Source organism: Paramisgurnus dabryanus, chromosome 23 (assembly GCF_030506205.2).
Source record: "Paramisgurnus dabryanus chromosome 23, PD_genome_1.1, whole genome shotgun sequence".
Taxonomy (NCBI): domain Eukaryota; kingdom Metazoa; phylum Chordata; class Actinopteri; order Cypriniformes; family Cobitidae; genus Paramisgurnus; species Paramisgurnus dabryanus.
Genome location: NC_133359.1, coordinates 1,195,890 through 1,223,244, shown reverse-complemented (window position 1 = coordinate 1,223,244; position 27,355 = coordinate 1,195,890). Strand labels below are relative to the sequence as shown.

Genomic DNA, 27,355 nt, shown 5'->3' with positions numbered 1-27,355 from the left:
CCGAACTATCCCTTTAAAATTTTCTGCCCTCTTATTGCTACCTGTCCCAACTTTTTTTGGAATGTGTAGCTCTCATGAAATCCAAAATGAGACAATATTTGGCATGACATTTCAAAATATCTTACTTTTAACATTTGATATGTTATCTATATTCTACTGTGAATAAAATATAAGCTTATGAGATTTGTAAATTATTCCATTCCTTTTTTACTCACAATTTCTACAGTGTTCCAACTTTTTCTGTTTTGGGGTTGTAATTTACTGAGCATAAATCTTTTATCCAAGTGTGTGTTTTAGCTAGAGTAAAAAAGCAGACTTTGTGTTTGTGTGCGGTTGAGTTTCTCAATGTTGTTTTTAGGGGAAACTGTGGTCATTGTGTCCAATAAATTCCCAGTAATACTGTGTGTTACTGTACTTCAGCTTGTGGTATCAGGTGATACTAACACATAAAGAAGTGTGAAAGACTAAATCAGGTCAATGTAAAGCAAAGTGAATTAAATCTGTGCATTTTTAGTGAATATTCACGGTTATTTAAAGAGATTCTGTTATTATTTACTCATCCTCAAACACGTCTTTGTTCTGCTGAACACCAAACAGATCTGGGGCACCATTCACTTCCATAGTATTTGTAGTTTTGGTTCTTCAAAATATCTTCATTGGTGTTCAGCACAACAAAGACATTTATAGAGGTTTGGCATCAAGACACAAATTACTGTGAGTGATCATAAACCTGAAGGAAGCTGCCAAGATCATCACTTACTGAAGAGACACACGAGCCAAAACACATAAAACACCTGACGACTGACCATGATGAAGATGATGAAGATGTCAAACTGTGTTACTGTACAGCTGACAGTTAGTGAAGGTTATTCAGAGACACACGACCTGCTTACTGTCTGTAAGAGTGTGTATCAAATAGACAGATCTGATCCGGGATCAGCTAATGGACAACGTTACAAAATCACATCCTGCATTATAGAGTCGTTTAATAGACCAATGTCAGCGGATTCACAGGTGAACATAACAATCATTATCTTTAAAAACACACAAAGCTGTGATCTCTCATCATCACGCATCATTCAGCATCAGTACATAAACTTGATGTGTTATTGAAGTCTTACCTCAGATAGTTTATACGGTACGATCAGTCTCTCTCCTACGGTCACTGTCTTACGTGTGGTCAGAGCTTCAAACAGCATCTCCTCCTTCACCTAAAAAACATAGACCTCATTCAAAACATTTCTAATGAAAGAAATTCAGTTCATTTAGATAATAAAGCTCATTGCACAGAAGCTATAAGACCTGTACAGCGTCTCGATTATTAAATCTGTGTTTTACTCTGATGAATAAATGTTATGATGTACAACATAAACACAGCTTGACCCACTGGGCTTTCACATAAACCACCATCAGATGCCAAAAGCCATCATCAGCCTATTGTAAGTGTTTTTTTATAAATGCATATAAACTTCATTTTATTTTCGGTGTGTATGCGGCAAAAAATATGCTTTTAAATATATTTCTAAATATACAAAAAAATAGCCAAATATGTTTACAAATATGTTGGAATATGTTTACAAAAATATATTTTTCACCAATAAAATTTTTTGGCCACTTTTGTATATTTTAAAAAATATATTTAAAAAATACATTTCAAAGCATAAAAAATATATTTAGCTTTCCATATATTTCAATCCAGGGAAACATATTCATGTCGCAATGCAAGAAAAACTTTGTTTATGTTACAAATCTGTAAACATAACAGTTTTAAAAAGGTTCAAACAGTTCTCACAGTTTTTGCAAGTTCCCGCAATTTCTTTACATAAAATTGCATAAATATCCGCATATTCCATCGCATTTTTTAAGAAAACGTGCCGCAAGATCAAGGATTTTTGCCTGCAACAATCACAAAAAATCTCTGCGTTTTTCTGGAAGGACTGAAAAGCAGAAAATCTTAACTGTTAAACTGATGTAAAATACTGTAAACCAGGACTAGGATATAATTTTTAGCATTATCACCTTACGAAAACACAAGAATAATATGGAGGAGATGTATCTGGTCACACCTGGTTTTAATTTATACAGTAAAGTTATCATCTCACCTCCAAGAGTTCAGAGACGATAGGAAGCACTTCAGGATTACAGATATCAATGGAGTCGTCTCTGTACGTCTTCTTTTTGTATCGGATGTTCCCCAGGTGTAGGATCGCAGACAGCAACGAAAAGATTCTAGACAAGAACGCAACAATTTATATTTAATGATGATCTTTATCTGTAGTATAAACTACTAAATGTCTCTTGATCTGGACTTTACAGTAACTCACTGTTTTCTGGTGGCCGGCAGGAATCCGACCATCTCCATGGCCAGCTGAAGTCGTTCAAAGTCATGCTTCAAATCTTCTCCTTCTACAGTGAAACAATCCTGCGTGAACAACAGCCAACAACGCTTTTATGAACCTAACGAACGGCCAGAAACTCTCTGAGAGTGCAAATCCAAAAGCGCTGGATTCTGATGAATGTCTTTTCATGTCAGTTCACTCAACAATGACAATTAAATCATCATTTATAAACACGCTCTCATGGTTTTTGTCCAGTGTTATTTTTGGGGGTGAACTGTGTCTTTAATAAAATGTAAATGAGCTTACAGTTAACCTGCTTGTTAATAAATTACAATAATAAAGAAAACACTTCACACATACAGCATTAAACAAGTGAAGACATCAATCAGAAGTCATGCATGATCTTCCTCTTCTTCCTAATAACACTTCTTGGTGTACATGTGCATAATTTAATTGCACCAAACCAGATCTGTTTTGACCGATGACTTACATCTCCAGATTTTCAGACCCAATGGTAAAACACATACTATTAAAATTTAAAATGAAAACTAATGCTGCGTACACACCAAACGCGAAGCATCGCGTTCCTCGCTCTAGATTACTAGCGAGATTCAACTTTGTCTCATGCAAATTTTTTGCACGAGTTGAATATATTCAAGTTGCACGAGGACGCATTTTAGGCGAATTGCTTGTGTTTCGCGGCAATCATGCCATCCAATTGACGTCATTCGCAGCCCCGCCATCTATTTGTGTTTTTGCATTGACTTTGTATTTAATCTACTTATGCCTCATAACGCTGCATACACACCAAACACGAAGCACTGCATTCCTCTCTCTAGATTACTGGCAGTGTTTTACTTTGTATCAGGCGAATTTTTCGCTTGAGTTGAATATGTTCAACTTGCCCAAAAAACGCGTTTGAGGCAAATTCTGTGTTTTGTGGCAATCGCGCCAGACAATGTGTGTCATTCACATTGCCCAGTGCAAGTTTGCATCTATTCGCATCTTTGCATTGAATTTGTATGTAATCTACTCACGTAAATTGTTGAATTTACATTTGATGTGTATACCCCATAATGCTGCATACACACCAAACGTGAAGCATTGCGTTTAGATTACTCAGTGGATTTAACTTCGTGTCATGCAGATTTTTTGCTCGAGTTGAATATTTTTTACTTGCGGAAGACGCGTTTTAGGAGAAAAGCACATTTTTTTGCTGCAATCGTGCCGCCCAATAGTGTTATTTTCATCTTTGCATAACTTTGTATGTAATCTACTCGGGTAAATCGTTGAATTCGCGTTTGGTGTGTACATCTCATCAGTCTTAAATTAGGAGTTTAATACACACACAAATTAAAAACATTATTTAAAAAAAGTTCCCCCACATTGGATCTGAGGGGAAACTCATTAGTCTGTTCATCTTTGGATGAATTCTTCCTTTAAAAAAGGCACAGATATAAAATATAGTCATAATGCACATATGAACTTAAATTTATATGAATACGTTTTGGAAAAAAATAAGCATATGTGACCCTGGACCACAAAACCAATAATAAGTCACAAAGTTATTTGGAGCAATAGCCAAGGGTCAAAATTGTAGATTTTTTTGCCAAAAAACATTAGGATATATAGGGAAAGATCATATTCCATGAAGATATTTTGTAAATTTCCTTGCATAAATATACCAAAACTTTATTTATCATGTCTCACATTTATCATCTTAGCTTAATTTCAAGGTGATTTTCTCAATATTATTATTTTTTGCACCCTCAAATTCAAACCTGCCAAATATTGTCTTATCCTAACAAACCCTAAATCAATGGAAAGTTCATTTATTCAGCTTTAAGGTGATAAATCTGAATTTCAAAAACATGTACCCTTATGACTGGTTTGTGGTCCAATGTCACAAATACTGTAGGTGATTTTATTTACCTTACCCAACATTTTTAGAAATACATTTTGGGAAAAACTTCAGCATGTGTAAGCAAGAATTGGCTGTGTCTAAAACCTAATACACCCAAGACTAACTGTTATCTGTCTCACTTAAACTCAAAAGTGATTAAAGTTAATATGATCTAGAGTTCAGTTAACTTGAAATAGATTATAAAAGTATAATAAATGTATAATATTATAAACACCTCATTTTATTGAGGAAGAGTCAAATCCACATACATTTCATCATTTAGATTTGATATTTGATTTTCTTATCTGTCTATAGCTTGAGAAAGCAATGTGTCAGGTTTATGACACAGCCATTAACTGATCCAGGTACAGTATAAACTGAGGTCAGGTGTGACCTTCTGCAAACCAAAGCCAAGCGATACAGACAGCACACAAATCCACATCATCACTGAAGCCAAACACCAGAGCTGTGGATCTCACTGACGCTCACTGCACTTCTGTATTTAATCACAATATGGCAGAACGTCAGGAGAAACACACGGAGGAAAAAACTTCACTTTAAACAAAACAAAAAGTGCAGCAACCAAACAAAGCAAACATCAGCGGGGACGAAGCTCTATGTGGATTTACACAAACACACCGAGACAATACTGACCGGCTCAGTGTCACTGTAATTTCCCCAATGCTGCTGTCTATGGATTCTCATTGATACCTGGAAGGCAGGTAGATGTGTTAGGAGCCACACACACACACACACACACACACCCTTAAAGCCCTGACTAGTAAAGACACACATTAAGATGTTATTTCTTTCTAAATCTGAAACAGAGAAAGATCAGGGTCATGCTCAGATATTCAGCACTGACATACTCGTCTCGTTTCCCTTTCACATGACAGATGTGCACATGTAGAGCTGATACACTGACATCCAACATGAGGTTACACATAGTCCTGTCGAGACGTTCAGGTCTGGTGGGCATCCAGCACACGACCAGCGGCCCGTCCCTCTGATGTCACCTACATCGATGCTGAAGACCGTCACCATGACAACAGCAGTCCCCAGCAACAGCATCGGCATCACTGAGCCTTTTGTGTTGCCAGGGATTATGGGCCATGTTGTGCGGGGAAGATGAGCTAAGAGGATTTTTTATCTTTGTTCTTTTGATTTCAGAAACATTGAGGAGTAAATGAATAAGCTGAGAGATTTCTTTAAGCTGGAAGCATTTACAGTAAGCACAGTGAACGGTTGATGTTACCTGGTTGAGATAATGATATTCTTCAGGTTTGAGAAGATGAAATGATTTCCTCTCATCTTCACTGGCTCCAGCCAACAGGTAATAAAACACGTGATAGTTTCTGTGTGTGAGAGAGTAAAAATCATCAGACCTCTTTACAATGCCATCTATATTTAGCCTCACAATGTTTTTAACTCGACAACACAAGAGGAGGTGAAATAATTACGCTGTCTTTTCCCAACTGGACTTGGAATTTAAATCAAATATTTTTACTTTGAGTTTCACAAAATAAACAACATGTGAGTGAGAATATTTATTTTCCAATAATCGTTCCTTAAAAATCTGCATTTGAAGTACATGTGACGTACCTCTCATTGTGCTCTTGGTAAACAAGACGGGATTTTTCCAAGAGATACTTTTCAACATAAGCTCTGAAACATAAAAAATTAATTTAAAGCCTGAAAATATTTACACACACGTGTATAAGGTTTGATGTATAAGGATATTATTGTAAAGGGAGCTGCCATTGAAGTCAATAAAGAACAAAGACAAAGAGTTTTTGGAAATGAGCTCTTACCCCCTGACAGTGCCGCTCTCCTGATAGTTGACTTGAATAAATTTGCCGAAGCGACTGGAATTATTATTATGGGCTGTTTTAGCATTTCCAAACGCCTGAGGAGACAAACAGACAAACACATTTAGACACAACTATAGAGAAGCAAAACAATAAATTAAACATTTAAACACATTTAATAAACCAAATGTGACATCTAGAAATGTCCAACCATTCACCCTAAACTCTAATAGATGATACAAAAGCTGTCACTGGGACATTACCCTTCAAAAAGGTCCTAATACCTGTATGTAAAAAGTTCATTTGTTGCAATTTATTTAATGAAAAATTTATGAGAATTACAAATCAAAATTAAAATTTTTACATTTTAAAATATTAAGGGCCAGATTTACTAAAGGGGGCAAATTGCGTGAGAGCACAATTCCAAAAGAGCGCAGATGGGAGGGATTAATATCTGTGGGTTATTTACTAAAAAGGCACAAAATAAATAACACAGGCACATCAGCTGATTTCCATAATGACCGACACAATCTACTTATGAGCAGGCCAAACTAGTTCAGGGTTGAAAATAAGCCGAGCTGATGAGGTGCAGGTGATCTACTATCACCTGATGTGCTTGAGTTCAGCACCACAGACATCACAGCTAATGAAGCCATAGGACACTGAAAAGAACCGGAGGACAAAAAGATGAAGGTTTACAAGAAGTTTTGAAACACCTGCTATTGTGTGACATTTCCTAGTGACTCCTCTTTTATTTCCTCCAGCAAATAAAAAATAGCATGGCTTGGCAAACAATATTTTTGAATACCATGTTCCTCTGGCATTCCAAATAAACTGATACATTAAAAAATCCTCTGCTTTGTACCACACACTCTCTGATCTCTGTGATGCCTCATTCTATCGGCAACAATTGCAGTTATTTCAAGGACAAAATGATTTAAGAAATGCTTTTTGTCGGCGTTAAATAACGGCACAAATACCAGTCATATCACAAGTGCCACCATTAGTAAATCGTGTTACGTAAATCATTTAAATAATCTCCTCATAAATTTAGCATCTGAAAGGTAAACTCCTATAAATGCATATGCATTTATTATTATTGATGGTTTGCACTGCTGTTAGTAAATCTGGCCATAAATACTATAATTCTAATATTAAAATGTAAATAATTTAAAATAAAATAAAAATGTTAAAAATGAATTCTCCATATGAATGAGAAATGCATTTAATGCATTTTACAATAAAAATAAAATAATACAAAAATAATCTTAAAGGAACAGTATGTAGGATTGTGGCCAAAACTGGTATTGCAATCACAAAACGTGTGGCTAAAACTGGTACTGCAATCACACAGCTGGTGGCCAATATACCAAACGACAACATAAACAACAGTTGAGGGCTGCAACTCCACTTTTTAAATGACAATATCCTGGCCGGACCACTGTTGTGAGTGATATAAGTATTTGAAATGAAAATGATTTCTTAATGTCTAGTGACATTTCAGGGCTATTTAATGATTAATTGATATAAATTTCTTACATATTGTTCCTTTAATGGTGCAAAAATTAGTCTTTTCTTTATGCAAATAATAATTTCTATATTCTGGTACTTTATTAAAAAACACAGAACCAGCAGCACGACTCATTTCAATTCCAACTTTATGATGTGAAACTGCAGGTCGTTCCTGGTAAAACACTTAACATTACACTGCGCACCACACACGTCTCCGTCGACACGCCGCTCTGACAAAAACTACAAATCTAAGATAGCAGCAAACTGGAGATTTTCTCCACAGGGTTCAACATGATTCACAGTTTACAGTGTTGAAACAAAAAACGTCCCATGTGCCAAATTAGATTTTAAAGGTGCCTTCGTTATGACATCATCAGCCCCGCCCCCCAGAGTAGTTCCATGAGCGATGGTTTTAAACACTATCGTAAACATAATTGTGTGCTTGCAATATAAACAAAACACACAATCATGCCAATAAAGTTCCTTTAAATTAAATAAAATAATGTTTCAGAGCCACACGCAGAGGTGCTGACCGCACAGGAGGTCAAATCTGTTAAATAAACACCAGCACTGCACCACATGAAGTCAAGTGTGTGTGTGTGTGTGTGTGTGTGTGTGTGTGTGTGTGTGTGTGTGTGTGTGTGTGTGTGTGTGTGTGTGTGTGTGTGTGTGTGTGTGTGTGTGTGTGTGTGTGTGTGTGTGTGTGTACCTGGTAATTATCACGTTGTGGGGACCAATTGTCCCCATAAAGATAGGAATACCAGTGTTTTTGTGACCTTGTGGGGACATTTTGATGTCCCCATGAGGAAACATGCTTATAAATCAAACAGAATGATGTTTATTGAGAGTGTGAAGTATCAGAAAGTTTTGTGTGATGGTTGGGGTTAGGGAATGGGGCAGGTAAGGGGAATAGAATATACAGTTTGTGTGGTATAAATTACATTATGTCTATGGAATGTCCCCACAAAACATGGAAACCAGTGTGTGTGTGTGTGTGTGTGTGTGTGTGTGTGTGTGTGTGTGTGTGTGTGTGTGTGTGTGTGTGCGTGTGTGTGTGTTTGATTAATGACAAAAAATGTGTGAACACAAAGTAAAACAGGACTGTGAACTTTTAAGAACCTTCTGGAGCCCCGCTGGGAGACGTTACCAGAACTGGAGGTGTTTGGACCACACTGACATACATTACATTACTGACTCTTACTAAAGTAGGTATGTTCATACTTTACCTGTAATTCTGTCACACACAAACACACACACACACACACACACACAAATGCTACAGTAACACACATATTAACACCAAAAAGATATGACACATGTACATGGATCTGAACTTCAACCGTTGCATATTTTAAGGATATCATTTTAACATACCATGATTTGGGTCATACTTATTCTTATTCTGAATATGATTTAGTACACATAGTTGGGAAAGTTTACATATTTAGAGGCAGTACAGATAATATTAATCCTGTTAGCTGAATATTTAAATAAAAAAAACAAAACCAATGAAATGCGACTATAACTAAACTTTCAATCTGCGTCTGTGAATATAAGCAGTGAGAATCAGCAGAGCTTTCACTGTTTACATAAATAACCTTTATAAAGATTATTGGTCACTAAACAGACCTCAGATCAGCACAAAAATAAAACACTAGAAAATAGGTCACAGGAACAAGTCAACATGAATAATAACAGATAAGCTAAGTGTTATATGTATTTTATAAGATACATTAAAACATGTTTGTTTCATATCATCATTTATATAAGACTACAAGATACTAAAAATAATATGCATTTATCCAAAGAGACTTCAGTCAGCTCATTCAGTTTATGCATTTTATTAGTATGTGTGTTTATTGGGAATCAAACCCATGATCTTTGTGCTGTAAATACATTCATATTACAATGATACAAAAGACTAAAATTAGCGCTGCCTAATTATTAGTCACGACTTTCGTTTGCGGAATAAAAGTTTTAGTTTACATAATTATTTTACAAAGTACATCAACAAATATATACAGGGTTCCCACACCTTAATTAACTTCAAATTCAAGGACCTTTAAGGACTTTCCAGGTCCAATACCCTCAAATTCAAGGACTAAATGTGGGGACAGATTTCAAGTGAGAGCAAGATTACATCGTGTTACCTTTTAAGATACATTGTTACAGTTCCCTTTTGAGGGAACTCGCTCTGCGTCACTGCAGTGACACTTTGGGGACGCCTCCAGGTGCGTCTGAATGTGTATATCAAATTCAACCAATGGTGAAGCTTAACGACAAAGACAGGGTGACGTGGGAGCTAGGAAGTATATCGCTATCTGAAATATTGCTAAAGACGGCGTTACAGGGACGCAGGAAGTATGGCAAGGGAGACGCAGCGTCGCATTCCCTTCTCAGAGAACAACAGTTACATACAGTACGTTACCCCAAATGTTTTCATGTGTCAAACACAACTATGCAAAAAAGCATTTTGATATGAATGGTATGTTGCGACTAATCGTTAGGCAGCTCTTACTAAAATATTTATCATCTGTTTGTACTGTAGATGAGACCGGCTCATGATAGTGTATCAGTAACTCAGCACTGGTCTGGTTCTAGTTAAGACTGAAGTTGAGTCAATCTGAGGAAGTTTTTTTTATAAAAAAGTGCTATTGAAAGCTTTGAAGAGGTTCTGAATGAGTGCTGCAGTTCTCAAAATCTTCTGAACACAACACAAACTTTACAGCATCATCAGCAGGTGTCATGAGGACAGGTAACAGCATGCAGGTGACGGGTACGGGCGACACTTAAAACGTTTCCCATTCAGATCAAAGATCTACAAACATCACAGTATCTGCTTCTCTGTTAAACACACAAACACTTCAAGGGTTAACCAGTTCAAAGCGCCATCACACACACACACACACACACACACACACGCACACACCAGAAATTAAATAAGAGATTCCAATCAAAATAATCAACTGAAACTATATTAGTTTTACTGTTAAGTGATGCTAAGCAAACAACTGGTAATGGTTGTTTTTTTCCCCCTGATGAAAACAGCAAGTTTGACCCATTAATGAAAGGAAATACAACTCAAAACAGGAAACAGGTGGAAATGTGGAGTGAATGAAAAGCTTTAAATAGTATCAGTCTGCCTGCAGAAACACGCTCGACACTTTACTTTATAATGGGCGACCCAGCGCTGTGCTCTGATTGGTCAGAGGTTAAGAGTCTCAAAACACACCTGTGCATCATAGACATCACCTGCAACCTGAACGCATGAGAAAGAAACACACACAAACACACACCTGACTCACACACACACACACACACCTGACTCACACAACCTTTTGCCCTGCTGACACGATGCTCACAACCAGTACAGGATCACACATTCATCTCTTCAATGCTGTCTGCTTGAATAAACAAGAACTGGACTGACTGTAAATACAACATCTACACATCAAAGATTAAACAGACGCACACATTCAGTCAGGGTACACAATGCATATTATATAGGTCAACACACACAAACATATCTAATATGCAAACACACAGGTGCACACATGTATGCTCACTAAAGCTTTGCATTTTTTGCCTCGGGCTCAAACTGACATTTACTGCACAATCCAGGCTTACACTTTATTAAAGTCACAGCAATTTTGTATAAATAGACGCTTTAAGCTTGCTATCCAAACCCGGCCATTTCCTACTGTAACCAAATGTATTTCAGAATGAAACAAGATATTTAACAGGATGAAAATATGTAGGGCAGGATTTGAGGATTTAATCCATTGGGAACTGCGTTGGTTAACGTTTGGTTAAGACATTTATCATTAAAGCTTTAAAGATGAAGCAACAGATTTTGGTAAAAAGCAAAGACAGACAGCTTTTTCTTTATAGTAACGTAAACTGATGAGCCGTACACCATAAGATCTGGAAATGTGTATTAAAATAAGGTCAATTTATACATCCTAATTTTGTATTTATATTATTGACATTCTATTAAGAATCTAAACCACTAAAACACAAAGCAGCCTCTTTAAAACAAATGTGACTGACAGATCCTGTCATCCAATCCCATTAAATCTCATTTAAATGATGTTAGTTAGAAGAACCACAAACCAAAACACGGCCAATGAACCGAGATGTTTAAGGATCATGGGAAATGACTTTATTATTTCTGTCTCTTGGATAATTATACGTGTTTGTTCTGGAATCTGACGTGAATATAACATTTAATCATTCAGCGTTCAGAGCATTGAACTCAAGTATAAACACGCAGGGTTCATGTCAGAAATAAAGTATAAATCAAAGAAAGAGGACGAAACAGCAAGGAAACATTTATGGCTTTAGACCGGCGACAGACATTATTTATCAGCTCTCATGAACATCAAATGAAACTACTGTACATATCAACCATTGTGTTTCTTTATAAACAAGGAAAATGACATTGTTTATAATCTGGGTCACTGACAAAATCACTTTTTGATGCTAAAACTGCTATAATTGCATGTAAACATTTTCAACATCTAAAGTACACTCACCTAACGGATTATTAGGAACACCTGTTCAATTTCTTATTAATGCAATTGTGTAATGATGTGGGGGATGTTTTCTTGGCACACTTTAGGCCCCTTAGTGCCAATTGGGCATCATCTAAATGCCACGGCCTACCTGAGCATTGTTTCTGACCATGTCCATCTCTTTTTGACCACCATGTAGCCATCTCTAATGACTTTCCTACCAGCAAGATAATGCACCATGTCACAAACACAGTATTAGTATGGTGTTCCTAATAATCCTTTAGGTGAGTGTATGTTACAGTGTCTCTGTGTTAGCAACCCAAAGGTCATGGGTTTGATCCCAGGGAACAAATATACTGATTAAAAGTTTTGCTGCGAAGTGCTAGAAGATAGATGCGTCTGAACAAATGTGTGAACGTAAACATCATAAATGACCTTTAATATCGATTACTGTACAATTCAAGAGTAATGCTTTTGTGACAAATGAGTTTTTAAATGTCACCAGGTTCTTTCATACTGTACTGTATTTAGGCAAGCGTATATAACACACACCCATGCGCATGCACGCACACACACACACAAAAAAACGCCCGCACACACACATGTCTCTGATGATGTGAAGACTGCAGATGTGGTCACTGATACTCAATTGCAGCAATTTGTACAATCATCATAAATTCTGATGTCATTTGCGCAGCTCTGCGGATGAAACTCAATCACACACGCTTAGATTCCCTTAAGACAAAGTGAAGAAAGACAAAAGAGAAAAGAAAGACTGAATGTTTGCCTTTGGAGATTTATTGAAAACCTATCCAGAGGTCTCAACACCTTCATCTGTCCACACCACACAAATCTCATCAGTTTCTATTCAGCCCTCCATCCCATCATGCAGAATTTTACATTTTATCATTTACAAAAAAAATAAAAGCACGCACATCAACCTCATAAATCATAGAAAAGTACTGTAAAGTAGGCACAGCAAAGCTCCAAAAATATCAAAGATTTATAAAAAATAAAATAAAATAAAAAAACGTAAGCGTATGCCATTAAGAACACAGGCTATTCATCAGACAATATCTGATATTTTTGGAGCTTTGGTGTACCAGCTTAACTTATACTTGGGGCTAAATAACTAATCATTTGCAGAATAAAAGTTTTTGTTAACATCATATTTGTGTGTGTATAATAATGCATATCATAAACATGCATGCATATCTAAGAAATATTTACATGTTTATATACATTTTTATATTTATATATAATTTATTTGATGTATAAATACTTAATTTTTCATACAATTATACATGCATATGTGTGTGTGTGTGTATTTATATATGCATAATTATGATACACACAAATATATGATGTAAACAAAACTTTTATTCTGCAAATGATTAATTGTTATGCAGCCCTATATTTAATTATTTAGCAAACACTTTTGAATCCAAAACAATTCCCAAATAAGGAACAACAAGAGCCAACAGCATTATAGGGCCACACAATGTAAGATTTAAAAGCAGAAGAGATGATGAAGTAAAAGTTAAAAAAGCAGTGAAGTGGTGAAAATAAGGGAAGAGGAGATAAGATTGTTTTTAATAGCATTTAGACATCTAGGAAGTGCTTTTGTTAAATGTTTAACTTCTGCATGCACCAAACATCTCTTCAGTGTAACAGTCAATAGTGACGAAATACAGACAGAATACAAAACACCGGCCAGCTGATACACGTCTATACAAAACATCAAATAATAAATCTCTTATCATGCAGGTTTAACAAACATCTGAGGAAGATGTTGTTGGGTTGAGCATGAAACAAAATACAGCGTGACTCCATACGACCCTAAAGGTCTCGACAGATACAGCGGTCTGAAGTGAAGAGAACCATAACTTCACCACATGTGTATGCAGGTTTGCGTCTGTATGTAGCTGTGTGTTGCGAAAGTGTATGACACATTTCAACAGGCAGAAATTACCCTGACGCAAACAAACAGACCCCAGCGTGACCTGATGGAAAAGGTAAACGCAACATGAAACCACCAACGGTCACATTTGTCGAGCATAACCACCATCTCCTGCATGTGGGAAATCACTCAAAATGTCATTTTTTGGTGAACTGCTCTTTAGAACACAGAGTCTTAAAATTCTCCTGTAAATTACAGTGGTAGAGCATTACGTTAACAAAGCAAAAGGTCATGGGTTCAAAATCAGAGAGCATACATACTCAGGGTTTCACTTTGCAGTTCGGGCGGCCCGCCTAAGCTGGGAAACCCTACCGCCTAAATAGGTAGTTCAAAAAATATATATATATATTCGCTGCATAAAAGGCTGTCAAGTGCATAGGGATGCAGCGATTATAGATTTTGATGGTACGGTTATAGTCTGATAAATAATCACGGTTGTACGGTTATTACGGTTATTAAGGATTCATTTATTTTACAACATTAATGTATAAAATCACATGAATAAATTTTTGAACAATTGCTAATTTTTTCTGTATTTTCAGTTTGTGTATTTTCTCTACAATTCTTGGACAAATGATAATAATAATAACTTGGCTGGCTTTGAGTTAAACCGTATAGGTGCCTTTGAAACCTGTAGGCTATTCATTTTAATGATCTTTTGAATAAATGTAACTTTACATTTGGACTGAATAAAGTTATATTATTTTGGTTTGTTTGAAGTATTGAAGTAAAATATATGAAGTAAAAATGATAAGAGCCTCTCAAAATGAATAATTACACAGGGTCATCCTGAACCAGGTACTGCAAGTCATTTTGACAGGTGAAGCTTAATATTACACAAAAGTCAAATATAAATATTAGGGGTGGCAAGATTAACGTGTTAAATAATGCTATTCATTAATTAATCATTAACGTGTTAAAATAATTCAACGTAATGAAATGCAGTCAGACCACCAGGAGCCCCGCCCGGGTTTGATCCGCGAGCAGGAGGTTTTTAATGCTGTACAGAGTAGACCGATTGGAGTGTGGCTCTTTCACGTACAGATGCAGGTGCGCGCACACATCCACGCACACGCACACACAAACCAGATGCACGAACAACCAAGAGACGCGTCACGCGCACATATTCTTTTGAACGCGGAGCTTTGTCATACAATGCACAATCCAGATGCACGAACACCCAAGAGACGCGTCACGCGCACATATTCTTTTGAACGCGGAGCTTTGTCATACAATGCACAATCCAGATGCACGAACACCCAAGAGACGCATCACGCGCACATATTCTTTTGAACGCGGAGCTTTGTCATACAATGCATCATGACGCATGCGCCTCTTGGTGGTTCGTGGATCTGGTTTGTGCGTGCGTGAAACATAAACACGCGGTGTAGCGAAGGCTTTACGGTTACTTAACCGTGACATTTTAAAGCGCGGTTAATAGTGAAACCGGTTAATCGCTGCATCCCTACAAGTGCATCTCAGAGAATAACGCGGACGCGCTTCACACTGCGAAATTACTTTTAAAAAAATTTATCTTGAAATAGTGCTTTCACATCAAACGCGAATTAAGCACTAAGTGCAACTGATTAACATGTTAAGTCAATTCAAAGACACGACAGACAACCGGTGGAGCATTTTGCGTGAATCCGGAGTAGTGACTTGATTATGACGTAGCGAGCACAGGCAAAAATACGAAACGACAATGAAGGACAAAATCATCATCACTGTATGTTGGCACCCGGAGCTGTATGACACATCTTCATACTTTTATAGAAACAGGAATAAAAAGAATCTTGAGTGACGAAGGAGGTTGGACAATCTGGGAAGTTGTAAAAAATGCTCTTTCCTCAATTTGAGTTATATATACACACATGAATGGTTTGAATTTCATGCACAAATGAAGCGAGTTAGCGCAAAATGTTCAAGTGTCCAACTACGCAAAACATTCACTTAATTAGCGTCTGGTGTGAACGTACAGTAAGTTGCTTTTGATGAAAGCATCTATCAAATGCATTAAGTAAGGAATAATTGATGACAGGCCATTGAATTATAAGAAAATAATGCACACCAAGGTGGTAATGCGGCATGACGCAACACGTAAATAATTCAACGACCCATATTCAATTATTCCTCTTATACCACGGTTGTTACTGACATTGCTCTGGTGTCTATTTTTAAGACATTTGACAGGTCAGGTGTGCGTTTATTGAAAAATAATCAACACCCATGGAACAGTTCTCAGCCAATCAGAATGCAGCATTCAACAAGCCCATTGTATAATGTAATATAACTAATTATGTGAAGGTTAAGCATGAAATTAACTCCCTGTGGATTTTACATCGACATGGGAGGGAAAACAAAACATTGTCTGTTATAAAATTAATCTGTAATCCAATAAATGATTCTCCAAAAAATGAACATAAATGTAAATTATTTTACTTTAAAAAGGTTGCTTGTCTTTAGAATTCATCAGTCCTCATTATTATCAAGATAAATAATCTTGTGTTGCAATGAAATTAAATAATATCATCCAATAAAATCACATCACAGTTTTACCCAACCAATCCAAACCAATAATTGCAATCCTACATTACCTCCTACATTACTAAATGAATTTTCTCTTTAACTTAAAAAACGTAATTATTTGCTCTTTGTCATTCTTGTTTCAGATGTTTCTAACAGCAGGTTGAATACAGACAGGAAGTCCTGCAGATTTGAGTTTCCTGTCGGTCCAGACAAACTCCAGCTGAACTATAAGGAAGGGGAGCTTTATCCATTCACTCCCGCCAAACATTCATTCAGTACACAGTGTACAGAGAAAGAGAGAGAGAGACGGGTGGGTGTGATTCACTTCACAGATGTTACTCTGAATAACATCAACGTATCATACAACACAACATCATCTTCACACTTTTAATAATCTCACCTCCATCTAAACATTTGATGAGTAAAGGAAAGAAAGAAAATCTCTCCAGGACTGAAATGAAAGCTATTTTAAATGTTTAATATGAGCTCTGTCTGAAAAACAAGCTTGGCATCACAGGCGTACGTACCCATCATTGTAGAAGCACGATGGACAGAATATCCTCAATGCAAACACAGCTGTGTAATAAAGTGCGATGGATGAATGAATGTTTTATTAAACGTGACACATGACATTGTGTTTGGTACGTTCAAGGCTTTCACAATCTTTTAAATGTCTTATACTGCACATTTCAGTCCATCAGCTGTCAGGATGAGCCTCCAAACACATCAACACTACATTGCTTTGAGCTTAACACAGCGTGACTTGAGATGACCGGAGATGACAACATCCACTGAGAACTTCAAAAGACTACGAAGATATTAAAGAGATGTCATTTATGATGTCTCCTACACCCTTAAAAATAAATGTACCATAAAAGAACCATTTCTGACTGAAGTGTTTTATATTTTGTAGTAAAAATGTTTTTTTCAGATTATAAAGGTAAGAAAGAACCGTTAACCAAATGACTCTTGAGGAACCAAAAATGATTCTTCTATTTCATCGCTGTCAAGAACTTTTAAAGGACTTTTATTTTTTAAAGATGTATGATTAATATCATTTTAGTGCAGGTCACAACTACTAACTAGTTTTCTTGTTTTGCATCCTTTAAAACACTACCTGAAGGAAAGCATTATCTGAAGATCCAGAATCGTCCCTTAGGGCTCAGATAATAGAATGACATCTGGATTTAAACCATCTGTCGAGTCCCAGAGGGACCACACGGCCCCTAACAAACACAAAGAAGAGACACAAAGAGAACGACTGCTGCAGACCCCCATGTGTCTCATGTCAAGAGACCTCCAGACTCAACAGGGTCAGACTAAAGAGCTGTGATGTCATAAGAAAACAACTTTAAAATATTTGATTCAGATATTATCCTACATATAATATAAACATATAAAAGCCTCGCGGCATTCTAGAAGTTAAGAAAATATATGCAAGGGAAAAACAACTTCTCTAATGCAATATAATCTATCAAACACATTAAAGTACAACAATATTCTCTGCAAATATTGCTTTCTATAGCCAAGTTAACCATGTTTAAAGTAGACTGATAAACAGTGATGGGAAGATTTGCTGCTGAAGTACGTGACTCTCTGATCCTGCATCAGTTTACTTCTCTGAGCTCTGATGTGAGGAACATCACAGATCGACACTGAATGATGCTTAATATTCCTACAGCTTCACTACTGAATCTACAGGACAACACAACAACAAACATCTTCAGAGTACTAGTAATAAGTTAATTAAGTGCATTATTAATTGCATGGATTCTGCCAAAATATCACTGCTGCTAATGATAATTCATCTGGTATGATAAATGATCAATACTAACAGTATTTTAACAGAAACTACAGCAACGCACGACTCAACACTGAGGATTTTTTCTATTGTTTTTGACCCATGTCACTTTAAAGGTGCAGTGTGTAAATTTTTGCGGCATCTAGTGGTGAGGTTGCGAATTGCAACCAACGGCTCAGTCCACTGCTCACCCCTTGCTTTTGAAAAGCTACGGTAGCCGCCACCGGACAAACATGTCATTGTGGAGACAACTTAGTGAAAAAGTTTGTCCGTTAAGGACTTCTGTAGAAACATGGCTGCACAAAATGGCGGCTTCCATGTAAGGGGACCCTCTGTGTATGTAGATAAAACGTCTCATTCTAAGGCAATAAACACATAACGGTTCATTATGAAAGGTCTTTATACACCACTGATAATATAGTTTTGTATATTATTTGGCATTTCTGTCAAGAGATCCTTCTAAAAATCACACACTGCACCTTTAAAGGTACCATAGAATGTAAAACTGTATTTATGAAGGCATAGATGAATAATAAGAGTTGTGTTCATGATAGTGACATATCATGAACGTTACAGTCCAGATGTCTGCCCCAACATTAAATGACACATTAATTACATTGTTGTTACAATGCTAAAAACAAAGTTGTGACTGCTGAGTTAGCGCTATATGCTAGTTATGCTATATGCTAGTTAATGCTATATGCTAGTTAATGCTATATGCTAGCGTTTAGACTGAAGTTCTACCATTGACGTTACAGTTACGTTTTGCAGGTCCATACTGAAAAAAACACAAACTTACCACTCAGAAACGTCCATTAACAATCTCCAAACAATTAATTATTCCTCAAAATCTGATACAGACTCAAACATAAGATCTGTTTACACACACACAGAGCTACTGAAGGAGAAACAGCCAATCAGAGCAGAGCTCAACATTATTATTCATGACCCTTTCAAATAAAGTAATAATAGACCATTTCATTCTAAAGACAAATCCTAGGGTTGTAAATGAACATGTAAAGCCATCTCTGGATTATTTCTGGACTTGATAAAGCCACAAACCTTCTGTGTAGATACTAGAGAACTATTTAAGAGATTATTTACATGCATTCTTTGGCACCTTTAATAAATAAAGTTAACTTGTAAAGGTTAAGGTAAATTTGTATCTGTGTTAAATCTGAAAGTGTCACAGCGGCATGCATGTCTGATAGATATCATCCGCTACAAGAAGATTCAGAGATACTTTGTCTTGCTGGTATGTGTAAAACAAACACACACATGATTGCTTTTATTTGGATCTGAAAGACATTACAAAGACAAAAAGATTATACAGTGTGAGATCATAAACACAAACAAAAGGGTTCCCATCTGTGTGAAGACATAGTTGTCATAGCTTCACAAAGAACAAATGTTTCTATTTCCACGTTCAAATCAACACGCTGCCCATCTGAGATCTGAAATAACAACCTATTTACCACACAACAGCATTTCCTCAAGTTTATGTCTTTCCAAGCAAGAATGACGTCATTGGTTAAAGTATCCAGATTTGATTAAACACATTCACAGAAACGGCCCAAATATGTCCACAGTAGGAACAGAGCTTCAGCCAGAAAATACACTCCAGCTGAAACTGAGAAATTCCCATCGAATCAAGCCAGAAAAGCCTGATCTGAACAACCAATCACAACACTGAACAAAACAGCCATGAACCATAACAAACCCTAACATGAGTGTGCTGAGAATTCTGCTCGTTGAAAAACTAAAAACCTTTTTTTCCAGTCAACACTTCAGAATTAACCAGCAGTTTTGGATGGCAACACCTGGAGCTAACGGTGACCCTTCATTCACTAACCTGAGGTCTGCACACATACATGAGCGAAGGTTTTGTTAGTGTCAGTTTTCATAATAATTGAGTGACAGATAATACAGTATCATTATCATCCTCAGGGCTAAAGAGACTCAAGCCAAGAAAACCAAAAATCAGTGTTGAATTTCAGAGTAAGACGAGCACATACAGTCTCTGTCCGGGACACTGCAGGTGATTTATTCAGACAGATGCACAGCTTCTTTACAGCCCTTTGGTGTATATCACCAGTTCATCTACTGACTAAATAAAAATCTGTCATTATTTGCTCAACCTCATGTCATTTCAAATAGTATTCGACCGATATAGGTTTTAATATTGAACAAGCAATATAACTAGGGTTGCAACTTGTGGTTAATCGATTAATCGCCCGATTATTTTCCGATTAATCGGGTAAAAACATAAATATAAACTTTTCACTTATTATAGCTAAATAAGGCACTTTTACATACTTTTAAAACCGCAAATGCCAGACACTACTACAGAGATGAACTAATATAATCTTTATGATATTTTAAGCCTTAAATAAAAAAAGTGTATGCAGCTATTAAATAGTAAAACATCTTTAAATGTAAAAAAAAGAATCAACTCTTCAGGGATGTGCTGAGGAAATTTTGCCATGGATTAAGAAACCCATTTTAATCTTCAGCTTTATAAAAATCAACATACTTCATTATTAACAAGTTTACAACAAATGTCATTATCGATTTTTATCAATTAGTTGTTGCAGCCCTAGATATAACACAAATGTTTTACATGAAAAGTGAATTATGATCAATCATTTCACACATGGCTTTACATGAGTGTCTTTATATTAAAAACAAATAATTTAAGAAAAATAAAGATTTATCAGCTAATGATTAAAAAAAATCCCACATATCAGCCGATATTAGTGGTCAACCGATATTGGATTTGGCTGATAACTAAGGTGGTCACTATCTGCTGATAACCGATATATTAACCGATAGTTTTTGACCATTTACTGATTTCAAACACAACACATAACTCATTCACTGAGCTAAAACATAACACAACAAAGTTTATTACAACATTAGAATACCGATTTGACAAAATAATTTGTAATTTTAGGTAAGAAAATATTTATATATATTAACTATCAACAAACCTTAAAGTAAGCCAGTTAAAATAATACTAAACCAAAGTAACACACCAAAGAACAATAAAAATATAAACAGTATAGCATGAAATAGTGTACAAATGTACAGTATTTGCTGAAAATAGTATGAATTATTGAGTATGAGTAATATAATGCATCTTTATTACAATATCAAAAATAAAAAAATAAAAAAATAAAATAAACTTTTTTACAGAGCGCATTTTTAATTTTGGCCGAGCATGCAGAACCAGAAAAAACCATGTCGGAATTTTTGATATTTTGCGATTAATCGGCAAATCCAATGAATCAGTCGAACTCTAGCCGATATATCGGTCACCGAAGTATATGGGTGTATCACTAGTTTAAACTCAAAGAATACATTTCCAGACTTTGAATGACACAAGCCCTTGTCAATACACACATCAGGTTTAACTTTTGATTAAAATAAACCAGCTTTACCTCCAGAACCGGTCCAGCTCCAAGTATAATCTGCTCGACACCACTAGCGAAACCCTTTTGACTGAGCGCCGTCAGGTGATGAATCAGAAAGTTTGTGCTCTGGGTCTTCCCCGATCCGCTCTCTCCAGAGATGACGATACACTGGTTCTTCTTCCTCTGAAGCATGGTGTGATACGCCACGTCCGCCACCGCGTAAATGTGCGGCTCCAGCTTTCCCAACTGGTGATTATCGTACATTTTGACGTATTTGGGATTGTAGATGGGCAGGAATTTGAAAGGATTGACGACGATTAGAATTTCCCCCACGTAGGTGTAGATCTTCTCCTGTCTGAAGCGCCCGCGGAGGTTCTCCAGCAACGTTCGCTCGTTTAAGTCCGGGAGGGCGCAGAGGTCGGCCACGTACTGCCCGGCACGCGGCTGAGGGAGGAGGCCGCGCTCGATCATCCTCCTCCTCTCCTCCGTCACCCGCAGCCACATCTGAATGCTTCCGTAGTGGATCGATCCATCCACGTTCTTCTCCCGCAGGAGGAAGCGGTAATCGTCCCCACCCAGACGGTTCTCCAGAGCCATGCGCGGCCACAGCATCATGCGCTGTACCGGACAGTCGTTTGGGTTCAAGATCCATTCCTCCCCTCCGAACTCCTTGACTTCCGCTAACACGTAGAGCCGGGTGCGGTCCAACTGCAGTCGATCGATGACCTGCTCGATGACCTCCGCTGCTGAGGTGACCTTTCGAGCGGCGATGGGGCAATAGATGGTGCCATCGGACAGTGCTCCGGGGTAAATGCGCAGGGTAAACTCTGAGTCTTCATAACGGCGCCGCCCTCCGGCATCATGGCAACTCATGATGGGGCACCAGATCCCATCAGCACCACCAACACACGACTCACACGTTGGACTTACGACATTCCACCTGGAGAGAAAGAAAGAGAGAGAAATGTTATTATATAATGTTCATTATAAAACAGTTAGTCCCCGTCCTTGATTCTGATTGATCAATAGCTGTGCTTTATTTATGATAATGACTGCTGTAGGCCTACTTAATGATTTTGTGCATCACAGCATGTGAACATATAGAACATTCTGTTACTCGGTCAGGGTCTATAGTGAAAAATATAGTTAAAAAACACCACAACTATAATGATAAAGATACAACAAACGATATCGTTGGGATCACTTTCCGAGCAAAATTTTTTTCCCCAATTGATGAACGATAAACCAATGACAGCCAATCAGATCTATTAAACTTGCATTGACTGATCTTCGAAACATAATGCCCTATAGCTGTGACTTATTCACCATACAGCAAAGCCACTTGTACGTTATTGCATACTTAAATATCTGTATAATCTTAGTATTTAAAAAAAGTCAAGAAAACATTACTGTGTTATGCTAATTATTAAAAAAACAACTTTTTATTGTTTTCACAACTAAATGGGTCATTTAGAGGATATGTTTAGTAGGGCTGCAAATAACGATTATTTTCATAATCGATTAATCACTCAAATAATCGGTTATGAAAATAATCGATTTTTGTTTCTTTTTACTAATCGACTAATCAGATAAAGCATCCCAGCCCAGAACTACAATACTGAGAACCAAAATCCCTCACAACTGGAGATTTGACAGACAGAAACAGCTGCACAAAAATGTGTTTATCTTATGATAATCTGGTGGTTACAGTACACAAGAGACCCTGAATGTCGAGCTGAAGATGTTTGACATGCCTAACAAACACATACATGACTGTCCACATTCTTCTACTGTCCACAACACTTATAGTCCCACAAACACACAACACATTGTGTATTTCTCATGCAAGTGAATTAACAAACACAGCGTTGGGGTTCATTTAAAGTTACACAATTCGTGCCTCGCTTGATGTCTTTAAACTGTATTACATCACATATTGGTATGAAACCGGCTATATCAGATATCTGACCAAGCTTAACCGAGTAAAGCTGGAATCCGTAATCTAAGCCAATAACAAACATCTTCTGTTCCACTTAACAAAACCCTGCTATTTCACAGGTATGACAGCTTTACAAAAGAACAAGACATGAAGGACCTATCAGTCATTTACTGCCACCTGATGAAGCAAGACTCTCTCTCTCTCTCTCTCTCTCTCTCTCTCTCTCTCTCTCTCTCTCTCTCTCTCTCTCTCTCTCTCTCTCTCCTCTCTCTCTCTCTCTCTCTCTCTCCTCTCTCTCTCTCTCTCTCTCTCTCTCTCTCTCTCTCTCTCTCTCTCTCTCTCTCTCTCTCTCTCTCTCTCTCTCTCTCTCTCTCTCTCTCTCTCTCTCTCTCTACACTATGTGAGCGACACTAGCACAATGCTCTCTATCTGTCATTCAGCTCTTCTTAATTCATCTGCTTTTTTTTGTCTTACTTCCTGTTGTTTCCGCTGGCCTGAGTCCAGCTCTTCCAGGTGTGCAGACAGACACAGCCATTCAAATTAAACCTCTCTCTCTTTAATCAGTAAGTACAAGAGACATCACAACATCTGTTCATGCAGAGTCATATTTGACGTTGCAGGTTTTAGTCGCCTACAAATAAATCTTATCCACAAAACACAACTATCAAGCATTGGTGATCAGAGGTTTCATAGACAGTTTCAGCAGTAAAAACATAAACAAACAGCTTTTGTGGACCAAACGCAACTTCCGGTAGACTTAAACCACATATGTAGAATAACAACAGAAGTTTATTTCTGATAACAAGAAAAGTAAATGACCTTTGTTCTTCATATATTATATCTAACTTAAATCAACTATACACTGAGCTAACATTACTGTGTAAACTTAATGTATACAATGTGAGCTTCAAGTCCTTGAATTCTTGGATCCATGCTCATCGTCTTTAGCAAACTAAAACATTTTATTTTCGACAAGGTATTTGTTTCAGAGATTAGTTTAGCCACTAGTCAGAGCCATAAATAAATACAGACAGGAAGTTCACTGCGTAACCGCAACAACGTGCAAATGTCCACATAATGATAGTAAAAGACTGCCCGGCCAAATTGATTATTAAACAAACTAAATGATGTCTATTTGAAGATCTAAAATAATATACAAAATAATCTGGTTAGGTTTAGGGAAAAGAATATACAGTCTGTACAGTATAAAAACCATTGTGTCTAGAGAAAAGTAGGGCTGGATAATAATTCAATATCAATATATTTTCCTGTATTTTTTTGTCATTAACGATGAAATTGTTTTTCCAACACATTTCTGATATTTTGATATACATAACAACATCCCGTGGTCATTCATGTCACGTCTAAAAACGTGTGTTAAATGCAGGTCAAGTCGCTTTTTCCTTCTAAAGCGCGCTCCCATGGCGTCTTTCGTAGCTGAAACAACCATGAACCGTGCTCTCCGGGACGGCGAGAAAAGCGTAATGCCTGATCAGATTTAGATTACTTCACTTAGGCTATTTATTAATATTTTTCCACATATAACTATAATAGTAAATTGATCAAAACTATGAAAGTCAATACCGTGACTAAAGAAATCCATTAGTTTGACAGCTCTGCATTACAGCTTTTATCACAGACTGATGTTCAGGTGCATGATGCATCTTATTAGTATTAAATGTGAACCTTATAGCGGAATTGAACCCTAGACATTTCAGCCTGTTATCAGGGGTAATTTATTTCCATTTTGCATTTTACATAAGAAATTTGCACAGTTTCGATAAATTTGATTGATAGTGTGTTCAAGCGAATTTTCGTAACGGTCTTTGATGGACTCAATTAACCAAAATGCACAGCGCGAAACTGAGTCCTTAGCTCCACCCACTGACCAATGATCGATGCAGCCTTCAGGCTTTCTCTACTTCATGCGAATTGCTCTCGCAGTACTTTGACGTCATCCAGCTGTCTATTATTGCGGCGCCGCATGAAGTTGAACAAACCTAATAGCTTCTTTTACCGCTCAACCTGCTCTCAAATCAACTCAAGTCAACTTGAAGTTAGCGAACTCAACCAAAGAGTAACTATGCTTTTACCGTCTCTGAAGGGGAAATCACCAAAACCCTCGATAAAAGAGGACTAGGACCTGTGCAGTATGTGGATGTAAGGACACAAATTCAGGCCACAGGGAGTTTTTATCGTTTACCTCAACGCGACCCAGTTGACACACCACTACTCGAAAATTTAAATATGCAGCCAGCACTTTCGTCAGGAGGATTTATTTTCAGCACAGTTTTCCAGAGACTCAGGTAATGTAAAATGATTAAAATATCTGAAACATCATTTGGCTTAGTTGTTGCTTGTTTTGTGTAACTACGGCAAACATACTACGTAGAAAGTTATTATCATGTTATTATTATAAACACGAGCAAAGCAAGCTAACGTTAGCTCATCCTGTGCAGCTGTCAATCAAAGAACATTATCATCTACTGTCAATCATCTCGCCTCAAGACCCGCCCCCATTTAGAAAGTTCAGAATTATATAGTTGTGCATTTTTCTTCTGGCAATTTGTCGACGCAACCTCACCACTAGATGCCACAAAATTTACACACTGCACCTTTAAAGACGAACATTTATGCATTTAATTTTTTTTTTAATTTTATAGTTTTATAGGTGGAGGCTTCATAGACTTGGCAAATGTATTTGTTCAGAAGTTTGTAGGTACAAACGTTCGTTGTGGGATTCTTTACAGTTTATCCCAAGACTTTATTTACCTTCATACCACTATCAGATTTTTACTGTACTGATTGTCTGAAATGTAGAAGTATATCGACGATCAGAAATGTTTGCCAAAATCATCCAGTGTCTGTGTACACATGACTTCTGCTTTGACTCTGTCAGGTCTGTCGGCGGTAATATTTCTCCTTAACCAATAAAGATGACTGGCAGAACGTAATGAGCTGCAGTATAGCACCGGAGCGGATAACAGACGTGTCCATGTGCTTCAACATTCCTGGTGGTTTCCAGGGATTTTTCCGGACTGTCAGCTAACTCACTGGGAAAGTGTTTTCTTAATGAAGACAGATGAACGACTATTACTGAACAGATAACAGAGTATACCACAACATACCTGAAATTCTGGGAAAAACGTTCCCAAATAAACAAAGACCACCACATACACACTGCAAAGTGTTTAAAAAATATTCCCGAAATCGTTTTTTTTTTTTTTTTTGTGAGTCACTTCTGAATTATTGATACTTTATAGACAGACACAGTAACAAACTCAAGACTAAAGACTTTCTGTGATGACATCAGATGAGCTGTCAGTCATCGCTGCATCAGGTTCATGACCTCAAGAATCCATAATGACACAATCATCCTGTCCATCACTTTCTACATCACCAGACCAAAAAAAGACCAAAGCCGATTGGTTGTTCATAATAAGCTCTTCGGGCGGCTGAAGAGAATGATTGGTGTCAGGGTCAGAGGTCAAACTAAGGAGCTGTGGGGACATATTTGCTCAGGCCATGACAGGTTTCAGCATCCCAGCATGCACTCCAATCACCAATCAGAATGAGGTGCACCCCAAACTGAATAAAACAACTGAAAAACGCGACAATTAACAACATGATGCATCACGCA

General features: G+C 37.1%; 1 protein-coding gene across 4 annotated transcripts in view; it reads right to left on the bottom strand.

Moving 5' to 3' along the window:
- Window positions 1-27,355, bottom strand: part of myo9ab (myosin IXAb) — a 76,631-nt gene that overhangs the window by 28,616 nt on the left and 20,660 nt on the right. For all 4 annotated transcript variants that reach the window (XM_065277345.2, XM_065277342.2, XM_065277343.2 and 1 more), the window contains exons 2-9: window positions 21,804-22,716; window positions 6,054-6,148; window positions 5,845-5,907; window positions 5,498-5,597; window positions 4,897-4,953; window positions 2,325-2,422; window positions 2,103-2,229; window positions 1,122-1,211 (exon numbers count right to left, since the gene is read on the bottom strand). In XM_065277345.2, the coding sequence (XP_065133417.1) occupies window positions 1,122-1,211; window positions 2,103-2,229; window positions 2,325-2,422; window positions 4,897-4,953; window positions 5,498-5,597; window positions 5,845-5,907; window positions 6,054-6,148; window positions 21,804-22,649 (1,476 nt within the window). In that variant the 5' untranslated portion in view covers window positions 22,650-22,716. The remainder of the gene's footprint in view (window positions 1-1,121; window positions 1,212-2,102; window positions 2,230-2,324; window positions 2,423-4,896; window positions 4,954-5,497; window positions 5,598-5,844; window positions 5,908-6,053; window positions 6,149-21,803; window positions 22,717-27,355) is intronic.